Here is a 14,365-nt window from a genome sequence, read left to right as displayed (position 1 = left end):
GAATTAGCACTTCTGCAAAGCATTGCATCAAAAATTGTAATTAAACGCCCCTGTTAAACAGGGGCAGAAAAATTGGGCTGATGGCATCACCCAGAACCAGAAATGTTCTTCCAACATATCAGCGGATGAGGAAGAGGATAGACAATCAACATAACAGGACAGTCACTCAGCATCAGCATAGGCAGTCTTGAAGGGATGGGATATTTAAAAAAAAAAATTATTCGGTTACATCAGCTTCAGATGCTTGTTAGCTGTGGGTGATCCAAGACTGATTCATCTTTATGAAGGTCAGTCGATCAATTGATTAAGTGGACAGGCGCACCCTGTGATCGGTAACAAAGCCACCAGCAGCACTGAAGGTGCGTTCCGAAAGAACGCTGGATGCAGGACAGGCCAGTAGCTCAATTGCATACTGTGCAAGCTCTGGCCAGTGATCCATCCTCAAGACCCAGTAAGCCAGAGGATTTTCGGTGGGAAAGGTGTCCAAGTCTGACCTTGCCCCTAGGTATTCCTGCACCATGTAAATCAGACGCTGGCGATGGTTGCTGGAACCGATCATACCTTGGGGCTGCGGACTAAAAAATTGTCTGAAAGCATCGGTCAGACGGCCGCCTTCTCCACCGTTTCTTCTGACCGATGCCTCAGCAACACGTTGTCCAGGACCAGGAGATTGTAACCTCCCAGTCTCTGGGAACGCGTTGCACAGACCTTTCTGCAAGGCCTCCCGGAGATGTCTCATCCTCTGCTCCCTCTGCGATGGCAAGATAAGGTCGGCAACCTTACCCTTGTACTGTGGATCAAGGAGAGTGGCCAGACAGTAATGGTCCCTCTCCTTGATCCGAAGAATACGAGGATCCTTCTGCATGGCTTTGCAGGATCAGGGAGGCCATGCAGCGTAGGTTAGCTGAGGCATTCAGTCCGGAGTCCTCTGGGTCACTAAGGACAACATGATCCGCAGCTACCTCATCCCAGCCACGCACAAGTCCACGGGTTTCTTGGGACTGTAAATCATCCCTACAAGACTGCTGCTGCTGATGCTGAGTGCCAGCCTCCACCTCCATGCTGACACAATCATCCTCCTCCTCCTCATCCTCTTCCTGTGTGATGGGTGGCACAGCAGGAACACTGTCTGGATAAAGGGGGTCTTGAGAGGCAAGGAAGTCCTCCTCTTCCTGCCTCTGTTCTGCCTCAAGTGCCCTGTCCATTATTCCACGCAGTGTATGCTCCAAGAGGTGGACAAGAGGTACAGTGTCACTGATGCATGCACTGTCACTGCTCACCATCCTTGTGGCCTCCTCAAACGGTGACAGGACAGTGCATGCATCCCTGAACATGCCCCACTGGCGTGGTGAGAAAAATACGAGCTCCCCTGACCCTGCCAACATTGAGTTCCACCTGGTGGGCATGTCACATATAAGGTGGTTCTTGGGCAGGTTCAACTCCTTTTGGAGCTCAGCCAGCCGAGCACAGGCATTAAATGATCGGCGGAAATGCACACAGACTTTTCTGGCCTGCTTCAGGACATCCTGTAAGCCGGGGTACCTGCCCAAGAACCGCTGCACCACCAGGTTAAGGAGGTGAGCCACACAGGGCACATGGGTCAGTTGTCCCTGTCGGAGGGCGGAGAGGAGGTTGGTGCCATTGTCGCAAACCACCATTCCTGGCTTAAGCTGGCGTGGCGTCAACCACCTCTTGGCCTGTCCCTGCAGAGCTGACAAAACATCTGTGCCAGTGTGGCTCCTGTCCCCCAAACAAACCAGCGTAAGCACGGCATGGCATAGTTTTGCCTGCGTACTTGTGTAGCCCCTGGAACGCCTACGGAGCACCGCTGGTTCTGAGGACAGAGCACTGGAAGAGGCCATGAAGGAAGAAGAAGAGGAGGGGGTGGAGGAGAGAGGTGTGTCACAACCAATAGTAGCATTTTGGAGGCGTGGTGGCAGAACAACCTCTAACACTACTGCACCTTGTCCTGCATCCTTCCCAGCTGCCAGAAGAGTGTCCCAATGGGCCGTGAAAGACAGGTAACGTCCCTGTCCATGCCTGCTGGACCATGAGTCAGCGGTAATATGCACCTTACCGCTGACTGCCCTGTCCAGCGAGGCAAGGACATTGCCTTCCACATGCCGGTAGAGAGCCGGAATCGCCTTCCGTGAGAAAAAGTGGCGTTTGGGGACCTGCCACTGAGGAGCCGCACATTGTACAAACTCGCGGAAGGGGGCCGAGTCTACCAACTGAAAAGGCAGCAGTTGAAGTGCTAGCAATTTAGCCAAGCTAGCATTCAACCGCTGGGCATGTGGATGGCTGGGAGTGAACTTCTTTCGCCGGTCCAGCAGCTGGGGCAGGGACATTTGCCTGCTATAATCGGACGTGGGTGTACTGCTAGCAGAGTGCCCGGAAGCACTTGGCTGTGACACACCTAATTCTACACCTTCATTCCTCTCAGAGCAGGTTTCAGAGAGGACTGAAGGTCTAGTGGGGTTGGAGATCCCAGCTGATGAGGAGCAAGGAGAGGTCCACTTTGTTCTTTGGTGTGGGTCTTTGAGGTACGCTTGCCAACGAGCTGCATGGCAGGTAACATATGTCTGGTCAAGCATGTGGTGCCCAAGTGGCTGATGTTTTGGCCACGCGAGATACGCTTGAGACATATGTTGCAAATAGCAGCGGTGCAATCTGATGCACTCGTCTCAAAAAAGGCCCACACCAAAGAACTTTTAGAATAACGTGCAGAGGCAGCGCCCTGCACAGGCGGAGCTCTGCGGTGTGATTCAGTCGGTGTGCTGCCCCTAAGCTGGCCCCCGGAGGGCATCCTGCCTCGTTGGACACGTGCCTCCTCCTCCTCTCTCCTACCAGGCACCCACGTGGAGTAAGTGCCCTCATCATCCCCTCCCTCTTCATCGCTGGAGCAAACCTGGCAGTATGCTGCAGCTTGTGGAACATGACTGCCAGATTGCTGTCCTTCTTGAGCATCCCCTCTCTCTGCATTCATGCTACTGCCTTCCTCTAGCTGAGTATCATCATCAGAGCCTACAAAACACTGGGCATCCTCCTGGAGCATGTACCCAACACTGTGCTCAAAGAGTTCAGGAGACTCCTCAAGAGGACGTGGTGGGTCTAGGGAAGGAGTCACTGATGGTGACATTGAGAGGAGGGAAGACTATGCGTTGGCAGCTGCTTTGCTAGTACCCTGAGCCTGGGTGAGAGAGGATGAAGAGGGCTTGGTCATCCACTCTACCAAGTCGTTGGCATGTTGCGGCTCAACATGTCCAGCTGCCGAAAAGGACAAGCGTGTCCCATGGCCACGTGCTGATCATGATGATGCACCGCGTCCAAGACCAGCACTGTTGTCTCTAGACACAGAGCCTGCTTACCCTCTTTTATTGGCTCGTGCCTGTCTGCCTCTCCTTGCTGGCCTTCCAGACATGGTAATGGCCTGAAGGGAGTTGGGAAAACCAGCAATTGGGTAGTGTATATTGTGCTGGAGGCACACACAACTTCCACTAACTCCTGCAGATGGCTCAAATAGAGAAGAGCTATGTAGGTGGATATAGCGGTGTATACTGGGTTCAGAGCACGCAGACAGCACGCACAATCTCCTAGCACTGACTGAAAGCTCTATTTAAAACGAGCAAGATAGTTAGCTATATAGGTGGATATAGCGGTGTATACTGGGTTCAGAGCACGCAGACAGCGCGCACAATCTCCTAACACTGACTGCAAGCTCTATTATAAAAGATAGATACATCGCTAGCTATATAGGTGAATATAGCGGTGTATACTGCGGTCAGGGCACGCAGACAACAACCACTACAGAAGAGCAAGAACGAAAAATCGTCCGATAACGATCGGTGTATACTGTGTTGAAGGTACACAGAACACCCACTAACTGCTACAGACGCCAACACACTACACAAGGCCGCCGCGCTGACGGCCTTATATAGTGTGGGGCGTGTACTACACAGCCTGAGCTATGATTGGCCACAGGCATCCTGCCTGTGGCCAATCATGGCTCTCCTCACTGCCGGCGCTGTGATTGGCCAATCATGCGGGGTCACAGTGCATGCTTGGCCAATCATGAGCCAGCAATGCACTGCGCAATCGCAGTGCATTGTGGGCCGTGAGTGCCACACGAATTTGGCGCGAACGGCCCAAAAATGTTCGGAATTTGCCGAACGGGCGAATAGCCGATGTTCGAGTCGAACGTATGTTTGACTTGAACACGAAGCTCATCCCTACTCAGGAACAAGTCTTTGCCACAGACGTTGTTGTACAACACGTAGGGAAACTAAACTTGAACACTCGTAAGATACCTGGATCTTTCAGCCAGCTTGGCAGTATCCACGAGACCAGATTCTCTTGGGTACTTCAGCCCTTCCAGGCTCTCACTAAGAAACCAACCCATACGTGGCCTTCTTCTGAAGAGTCCTACCCTGGAATGCTTGAAATCACTGGGTCTCCCAAACCAGAGACGGCATCCAACCACCTCAGAATCCTCCTTTAGTTTCCTTGCCTCGGACTAGCCAGCCCCGAGACATCAAAATCTGGTGAATCCGCACCCCAGGCCATAGCCTTCCTGGGGGCTGGTCAGGAGGACCAGGACCATGAAGTCAGTACATCATTCTGGACCAGAACCCCAAACCACGTGACGTCTGCACCTTAAATACCCCCTCGCAGAAAGCACAGCGAGAGCGCCACTCCCACTGGGTGGGCTCCGAGAGAGAGAGTAACTTAAGCACCTAACTAGACCATAGTTCCATGCCTGCCAGAAGAGACAGTGCCCACTGTGGCCAGGTTGAACATCTCACAGTCCAGTCAGACTGATGCCGAAGTCTAATTTAGACAATTGTACCCAAACCAAACTGCAGTTCAGGCATAACTTTAACTTTGAAAAACCCCATAGCGCGTGCTCTTCAGGAGCTGCCGCTACATATGTTAATTGTTGAGCGTTACACTTATCCTGTCATTTTTAGCAGCAAGCTACAGGGTTGTTTTTTTGTTGTTTAACTGGTTTAGGCCAGTAGTTAAGGTATGATATGCCTTGCCTAATGTTTTATGCACTTTAATCCAGGGAATGCCCAGAGGCTCTGTTATGTAACCTTTCTTTTTCTAAAATAAAAAATAATTAAAAAAAGGATGAAGGGTATTAACCACGCAGGAGCTGCTTCAGTCCACTGGGTGAGTCGCACAATAAAAAGCAATGGATGTGATATCCACAGATGAGGAGCAGATGGTTCCTTACCTACTCTTCAGCTGACATTTGCTGATATGAGGCTACCTACACAAATTTTTAAGCTGGATTGCCAACACTGCTGTAATGACACCCCGAGTATGAAAGGGGTTAAAGTTGTTTAGGACATTCCCTTCTCGAACACCAAGGCAGCTACTGGACAAGAAACCCATACGAATAATTCTCCCCCCAAGTACGAGATGAGGCTCTGTATTGAGGGTCGAACAGGAATGCCTAGATGGCACTTGTCTGATTTCAAGGTCAGGCCTGCGGCCCAAATTTTGTCCAGAACCACCCCTACGTGGACCAGATACTTCTCCAAAGACCCACTGTAGATCGCAATATCATCCAGGTATGCACATGCAAAATCCTGACAGCCATCAAGGAGCCTATCCACCATACGTTGGAAGGGGCATTTTTCATGACCTTAGACTGGTACAGGCCAAAAGGTGTAACATGCGGATAGCCAGGGTAATCTGCCAATAGGCCTTACACAGGTCTATTGTAGTTAAATAACATCCCCTGGCTACACAATCTAGCAGTTCGTCTACCCTGGGCATCGGGTAGGTGTCAGTGGTGGTCTTCTCATTGAGTCGCCTGTAGTCAACGGAGAACCGGGTAGTTCCATCTTTCTTAGGCACCAGGACTACAGGCGAGGCCCAAGGGCTGTCAGAGGGCTCAATGACTCCTAACGGAATCATCTCTTGTATCTCCTTCTGCATTCCTTCTCGGACTGCTTCAGGGATACAGTAGGGGGGCTGTCGAAGGGGTGCTTGTCCAGGGGTCTCTAATTTTATGCACAGCCAGGGTCGTGTAGCCCGAATTTTTGGGGAAAAAGTCGCCTGTTTCTCCCACAAAAGTCGCTTAGCTTGTTCCTTATTTTTGGGACTTAACCGATCCCCTAGCTGTACAAGGCTAATGAGGTCAGTCTGGGGGTCTCTCTCTCTAGTAAGTCTGGGAGGGGTAAACTTTCTGAGTCGTCCACAGCAGGGGTACATACTGCAGCAACATCCTCCTGCCATTCCTGATATTCCTTCAGCATGTTCACATGAAAGGTTCGCTGAATTCTTTCACCTGCACAGCTGGCAATAACATAGGTAGTATCACATACTTGGGCTACTACTTTATACGGGCCCTGCCAAGATGCCTGCATCTTGTCAGTCTTCACAGGCTTGAGCACGAAGACCTTCTGTCCAACCTGGAAGATACGTTGTCAGGTCCCCCGATCCTATCATCTCTTCTGTCTCCCCTGGACCACCTGGAGATTCTCCCTTACCATCAGAGACAGTTGCTCCATGCAGTCCCTGAGTTCCAGAACATAGGGCACTATGGGGGTCCCCTCCTGCTCTCTCTCTCCCTCCCAGTGTCCTCTAATGAGATTGAGGGGTCCGCAGACCCTTCTCCCATAGAGTAACTCGAAGGGAGAGAACCCTGGGGTACCTCTCTGTACACAAATAACAGGTGAGGCAGGAATCTCTCTGTCTCTGCAAGCATCCGAAAAGGTCCTCCAGCATTTGCTTGAGTGTTCCGTTAAAGCGCTAACAGAGACCATTAGTCTGGGGGTGGTAAGGTGAGCTCAGCAAGGGCTTAATATTGCACACCTTCCACAAATGCTGGCTGAGCACAGCGGTAAACTGTGTTCCCTGGTCAGAGAGAATCTCCTTAGGGAACCCCACTCTAGTAAATATCTTAACCAGGGCATCAGCTTCTGTCTCTGTTTCAATGTTGGACATAGCTACTGCCTCTGGGTAATGGTTGGTGTAGTCCAACACGGTGAGAATATACTTCGTCCCGGTTGGACTAGGCATGGCCAAGGGACCCACAATGTCAATGGCTATGCGGTAAAAGGGCTCCCCAATAATAGGCATGGACATAAGTCTGGCCATAGGGTGGTCTCCCCGCTTACCATCCCGTTGACATGTGTTGCATGTTTTGCAGTACTGTCGCACATCCTGGTTAAAATTGGGCAAGTAGAAATTCTGTGTAATTCTATGGGCTGTGCGATGGGGCTCTAGATGTCCTGCTAGTAGTACATCATTTGCAGAATCTCCAGCTGGTATTTCTTGGGTACCACCAGCTGTCGTTTCTGCGAAGGGGCTTTATTTCTCAAGGATGGTTTAGGGATCCTATACAGTCTATCCCCCACCCATTCATAAAGTTCCCCATCTAACTTGTGTAAGGTCAGATCCTCCTGGGTTTCCCTCCCAAATGCCTCTGGGGTATCCCAGCCTAGTGGAGCCTGATCTAAGGTACATGTCGGAAGATAGTCTTACCTGGGTCTTGGCAGCAAGCGCGTTGGTTCGAACAGCACGGTCTGAGCACGGGTAGTCACTGGATTGGCTTCAGTGGGGCCCATCGGGGTGTAAGCAGAAATGAGGGGGAGCTAAATCATTCCCCAGTAGTAAATCCGCTGGCAAATCCTTCATCACCCCCACATTCACGTGTCCCGAACCAACCCCCCCCCATCCAGGTGAACACGGGCAATGAGTAGCTGGAAAATGGTGCCTCCTGCAACCCTTACCGCTACAGTGTCTTCGGCTACAGTGTCTCCGGTGTGTTGGCTCTCTGGGATGTGTTTCTTCTGTAGTAGGATCATGGTGGCGCCAGTATCACGTAGGCCATTGGCTACCTTTCCATTAACCCGGACAGTCTGCCTGTGTTGCTGTCTTTTGTCCTGGTTAGCTGCTTGTACTGGATCAGCCTTGTGCAGAACACCCCAATGTTCTTCCTCCTCGATGCAGTGAGCCATAGGCATTGAAGTGCGGGGATTCCCCCCTGCTGACTTTCTCTGCATCTGAGACTACCTGGCTGGATTCAATGGGCAGTCTGGCTTTTTGTGTCCTAGTTACACCCGAAACACCTGATGGGTTGTGAGTAGTCCTGGGAGTTGAACCTGGGCTGCTGAGAAAAAGTGGTCACTGGAGGTGGTGCTGTAGTGCGGTATGACTGTGGTTGGTAGGCGCCAGCTGGAGGGGTTGCCGCTGATTATCCACATTGTGGATAATTATTATCCATATTGTCTTGACCACAGGGTTATCCAGTTTGTGGGTGTTTGTGTATTCGTCCACCAGGCGAGCTGCTTCAGGCAAGGTGAAAGGTTTTTAGTCCCGGACCCACTCTGACTTCTGGGGACAGCTTGTCAAAGAAGTTCTCCAGCAGGAACAGCTGCAGTACCTCTTCCCCCAGATACTGCTTGGCAACCAATGACCCAGTGGGATGCCGTGCAGTGTAGGCGGCATGCCCACTCGGTATATGAGTCTCCAGTCTGCTTGCTCGTCTCTCGGAACCTCCTCCGGTGTGACAGCATACCTGGCCAGAGGAGGCTCTAGACTTTGTGAGGCCTTAGGCAAAACTTAGACATGAGGCCCCATTCACGCCCATAATGGGAAAAATCAGTGGCGTACTAACTAGGGGGCGGGGGGTGCGGTCCGCCCCAGGTGCCACACATTAGGGGGGTGTCAGGCAGCTCCCCTGTATGAAGCAGTGAGAGTGGGACAGGCTTGATAGTGCAGCCGATGTGACATGCTGAGCAGGGAGACCTCAGGCAGACTGACCCATTGTCACAATGCTCTCACTCTCTGTTTAATTATAACAGCCCAGTGAGTGAGTACAATTTCCCCCCCCCTCCCCTCCACAGAGATGGAAGAGTCTGCCTTAGCTATGCCCCCTCTCTCCCCTGCATGTCCCATCCATGCTCCGTGCAGCCTGTGTGCTGAGCTGCTCTGAAAGCAATGTGGGGGTGGGGACATTTAAACAGTGTGAGGAAGAACATCCAAGTAAGTTATCAGCACTGTCCCTGTGCTCAGACTCTGCCCTCTCTCTCTCTCCCAAATCTCATTCACTCCCCCTCTTTCCTCTGTTGTCCTACAGAGTCTTTCCATCATGTCCCCATCATATTCCCATCATGCTCCCCATCATGTTCCTTTACCAGGGTTTACACTACTGTGTTCATAGACATTGCATGTGATTCGCACCGAATTGCTGTGCAAATCACATGCAATGTCTGTGCGATGCAAATTCAGCCATACAAACTGTATGGCTGAAATCACATTTGCACCAAAATGGTGAGGGACCCTTTTTTTGGTTGCACTTGGATTGGATGGGTGTTCACACCTATGCAATCCGATTCTTGCACCATTTCACAGTTCTCACTGCGATTTGCAAACCGATCTGGGGATGTCATTAATTTTACATTGACACCCGTAGCAGCTTGCAAAGGGCAGTGTGAACAGCCAACAAGCAACATGCAATGCAGGAATCTGCAACTGGAATCTCAACGATTCCTGCATCGCATCACATATATGTGAACCAGGACTCAGGTGGGTTCACACTGATGCGCTGTGGTTCAGTTGCCTCAATTTTCACTACAGTCCCACAGACTTCTATTAGGTTACACATTTTTGCACCATTTTCTGAAAGCGCACCGAATGTCCTCTATACTGAATCTTTCAGAAAACACAGTAAAATTACACAAGCTAATAGACGTCTGTGGGACTGCAGCTAAAAATTAGGATTATATGCAGAAAAACTGCATATACCCCAACACTGCGACAAACTCCAAGACACCAGTGTGAACCCAAAGGCTTCAGGGTGCTGTGTAATGTAAAGGGGTCCTGAAGTGCAGGGGGTTGTGTAATGTAAAGGGGTCCTGAAGTGCAGGGGGTTGTGTAATGTAAAGGGGTCCTGAAGTGCAGGGGGTTGTGTAATGTAAAGGGGTCCTGAGGTGCAGGGTGTTGTGTAATGTAAAGGGGTCCTGAGGTGCAGGGTGCTGTGTAATGTAAAGGGATCCAGGAGGTGCAGAGGGTTTTGTAATGTAAAGGTGTCCTGAGGTGCAGGGTGCTATGTAATGTAAAGGGGCCCTGAGGTTCAGGGGGTTGTGTAATGTAAATGGTTCCAGAGGAGCAGGGTGCTGTGTAATGTAAAGGGGTCCAGGAAGTGCAGAGGGTTTTGTAATGTAAAGTTGTCCTGAGGTGCACAGTGCTGTGTAATGTAAAGGGGTCTAGAGGTGCAGGGTGCTGTGTAATGTAAAGGGGTCTAGAGGTGCAGGGTGATGTGTAATGTAAAGGGGCCCTGAGGTTCAGGGGTTGTGTAATGTAAATGGGTCCAGAGGTGCAGGGTGCTGTGTAATGTAAAGGGGTCCAAAGGTGCATAGGGTTTTGTAATGTAAAGGTGTCCTGAGGTGCACAGTGATGTGTAATGTAAAGGGGTCCAGAGGTGCAGGGGGCTGTGTAATGTAAAGGGGTCCACAGGTGCAGGGGGTTGTGTAATGCAAAGGGGTCCAGAGGTGCAGAGGGTTTTGTAATGTAAAGGTGTCCTGAGGTGCAGGGTGTTGTGTAATGTAAAGGGGTCTAGAGGTGCAGGGTGCTGTGCAATGTAAAGGGGCCCTGAGGTTCAGGGGGTTGTGTAATGTAAATGGGTCCAGAGGTGCAGGGTGCTGTGTAATGTAAAGGGGTCCAAGAGGTGCAGAGGGTTTTGTAATGTAAAGGTGTCCTGAGGTGCAGGGTGTTGTGTAATGTAAAGGGGTCTAGAGGTGCAGGGTGCTGTGTAATGTAAAGGGGCCCTGAGGTTCAGGGGGTTATGTAATGTAAGAGACTGTGCAGACAATGATACAGGAGACGATCAGAGACTGTGCGGACAATGATACAGGAGACGGTCAGAGACTGTGCAGCCATGATACAGGAGACGGTCAGAGACTGTGCGGCCATGATACAGGAGACGGTCAGAGATTATGCGGCCATGATACCGGAGACGATCAGAGACTGTGCGGCCATGATACAGGAGATGGTCAGAGACTGTGCGGCCATGATACAGGAGACGGTCAGAGACTGTACGGCCATGATACAGGAGACGGTCAGAGACTGTGCGGCCATGATACAGGAGACAGTCCGAGACTGTGCAGCCATGATACAGGAGACGGTCAAAGACTGTGCGGAAAATGATACAGGATATGGTCAGAGACTGTGCAGCCAATGATACAGGAGATGGTCAGAGACTGTGCGGACAATGGTACAGGAGATGGTCAGAGACTGTGCAGCCATGATACAGGAGACGGTCAGAGACTGTGCAGCCATGATACAGGAGACGGTCAGAGACTGTGCAGCCATGATACAGGAGACGGTCAGAGACTGTGCCGACAGTGATACAGGAGACGGTCAGAGACTGTGCCGACAGTGATACAGGAGTTTTATTATGGTAATGACAAGCAAGCTCTTACCTGGCTAACACGGTATGAAAAGTTGGAGCCACAGACAGGGTGCTGAAAGACAATCACACCACAAAGATGCAGGTGATGGTCAGAGACTGTGTGGAAAATTATACAGGATATGGTCAGAGACTGTGCAGACAATAGTACAGGAGACGGTCAGACTGTGCGATCAATGATACAGGAGACGAACAGAGACTGTGCGGACAATGATACAGGAGATGATCAGAGACTGTGCGGACAATGATACAGGAGACGGTCAGAGACTGTGCGGCCATGATACAGGAGACGGTCAGAGACTGTGCGGCCATGATACAGGAGACGGTCAGAGATTATGCGGCCATGATACCGGAGACGATCAGAGACTGTGCGGCCATGATACAGGAGACGGTCAGAGACTGTGCGGCCATGATACAGGAGACGGTCAGAGACTGTGCAGCCACGATACAGGAGACGGTCAGAGACTGTGCGGAAAATGATACAGGATATGGTCAGAGACTGTGCAGCCAATGATACAGGAGACGGTCAGAGACTGTGCGGACAATGGTACAGGAGATGGTCAGAGACTGTGCGGCCATGATACAGGAGACGGTCAGAGACTGTGCAGCCATGATACAGGAGATGGTCAGAGACTGTGCAGCCATGATACAGGAGATGGTCAGAGACTGTGCCGACAGTGATACAGGAGACAGTCAGAGACTGTGCCGACAGTGATACAGGAGTTTTATTATGGTAATGACAAGCAAGGTCTTACCTGGCTAACACGGTATGAAAAGTTGGAGCCACAGACAGGGTGCTGAAAGACAATCACACCACAAAGATGCAGGTGATGGTCAGAGACTGTGCGGAAAATGATACAGAATATGGTCAGAGACTGTGCAGACAATGGTACAGGAGACGGTCAGACTGTGCGATCAATGATACAGGAGACGAACAGAGACTGTGCGGACAATGATACAAGAGACGGTCAGAGACTGTGTGGCCATGATACAGGGATAATCAGAGACTGTGCGGCCATGATATAGGAGATGGTCAAAGACTGTGCAGACAATGATACAGGCGATGGTCAGAGACTGTGCGGACAATGATACAGGAGACGGTCAGAGACTGTGCGGACAATGATACAGGAGACGGTCAGAGACTGCGCAGCCATGATAACAACAGAATTAGCATAATTGATAACTTAACTGTCTAATGCTTCTTCATCGTCAGCAGGTTTATGGAGAGGGTAACACTGCTGTATTACTTAACTGTAATAGTGAAGGTGGTACTGTCACACCATTCTGGGTGTACTGTCTGGCAGAGGAATATGAATCACAAAAATATCTGCACAGAATTATAAATCTTTTGGTAGAAGAAACATTTCACATATGTGTGTGAATAGATGTTTGCCTGGCGTTCATTTTGAAAGCAGAATGAGCAAGATAAGCAGCAAGATAAATAATTAAAATAATTAAAATTAAAAATAAAATAAGCCCTCCAGTTTGAACAACAGCCAGCCTCATTAAATGGCATTCAACTGGAATGTACATGCCCTCAGCTTGTCATTCAACAAGTAAGGAGAAGGGCACAATGATGATTCCATCCAGTGGTGGCTGGCGCTCAAAATTTTTGGGGGGGTGCAAACAAACTGTGCCATCAAACGCAGCCACTGTGTTCATCAAACGCAGCCACTGTGTCATCAAACGCAGCCACTGTGCCCATCAAACGCAGCCACTGTGCCCATCAAACGCAGCCACTGTGCCGATCAAATGCAGCCACTGTGCCAATCAAACGCAGCCACTGTGTCATCAAACGCAGCCACTGTGTCATCAAACGCAGCCACTGTGCCCATCAAACGCAGCCACTGTGCCCATCAAACGCAGCCACTGTGCCCATCAAACGCAGCCACTGTGCCCATCAAACGCAGCCACTGTGCCATCAAACGCAGCCACTGTGCTCATCAAATGCAGCCACTGTGCTCATCAAGGTCCAAAGAGAATAAGAGAACCAACCTTCAGTATGGTGGAACTATTTTAATCCTATTGATCCAGGCAAACCAAAACCTCAGTAAAGCAGATGACAAGTTATTTTTACAATATGGGAAAATAAACCTGTACATGATACATGAACTATTATTAATTTGAGAAAAGAAGCACTTTGCCATGAATGAAGAAGCTATTTCAAGAATTGATAATATGACCTAAAGCCCATGCAGAGATAATATAGTCTTTGACTTGGGGGTGCATTGTTGTAGATATATATATATATATATATATATATATATATATATATATATATATATATGCACTATATTTTATATATATATGCACTATAATATATATATATATATATATATATATGCACTATATTTTATATATATATATATGCACTATAATATATATATATATATATATATATATATATATATATATGCACTATATTTTATATATATATATATATATATATGCACTATTATATATATATAAAATATTGTGCTTTCGGCTAAGTCAATGCTGTATTCTAACTTGACATTACATTGGAGCAAGTACAATTTACATAATATATATATATATATATATATAAAATTATTTTACAGTTATAGACACTACCTACCCCTGCTCCTCACCTTGGTGACTAAAGGTAGCAGGATTTAGAGAAGCAACACACAATGTTCTCTCTCTGCCCTGCAGTGCAATCTGGGAGTTGTAGTCTCTGCAGAGCACAGGCACCAGACGGCCATGTTGAAGTCTGTGTGCCTGTGCTCTGTGGGAGAACTACAATTCCCGCCATGCACTGGGGCCGCCGTTGCCGACTTTAGGGGAAGGGCTAGGACACGGAGGACGGCGCTGCAGCAGTGGAGCCTGCTATTGGACGCAGGCAGACTGACCATGCCCACACCATCCAGCACCATGTCGAGTGAACATTATTGTTATCCCCCCCCCCCCCTCATCCACCAC

General features: G+C 49.6%; 1 protein-coding gene across 3 annotated transcripts in view; it reads left to right on the top strand.

Annotated features, from left to right (window-relative positions):
- The window catches only part of LOC143983794 (sterol O-acyltransferase 2-like), a 306,186-nt gene that overhangs the window by 13,221 nt on the left and 278,600 nt on the right, over positions 1-14,365 (top strand). The window contains exon 1 of one of the 3 annotated variants that reach the window (XM_077483883.1): positions 8,896-9,000. The exons of the other annotated variants lie outside the window; for them this stretch is intronic. Coding sequence (XP_077340009.1) covers positions 8,916-9,000 — 85 coding nt within the window. The 5' untranslated portion in view covers positions 8,896-8,915. Of the gene's footprint in view, positions 1-8,895; positions 9,001-14,365 lie in introns of those variants that run through there. 3 annotated transcript variants of the gene reach the window in all.

Source organism: Lithobates pipiens, unplaced genomic scaffold (assembly GCF_037356315.1).
Source record: "Lithobates pipiens isolate NorthernLeopardFrog02 unplaced genomic scaffold, aLitPip1_a1.2 Scaffold_16, whole genome shotgun sequence".
In the NCBI taxonomy this organism is placed as follows: domain Eukaryota; kingdom Metazoa; phylum Chordata; class Amphibia; order Anura; family Ranidae; genus Lithobates; species Lithobates pipiens.
The sequence above is the reverse complement of the archived record's forward strand: the minus strand, read 5'-3'. Positions and strand labels throughout refer to the sequence as shown.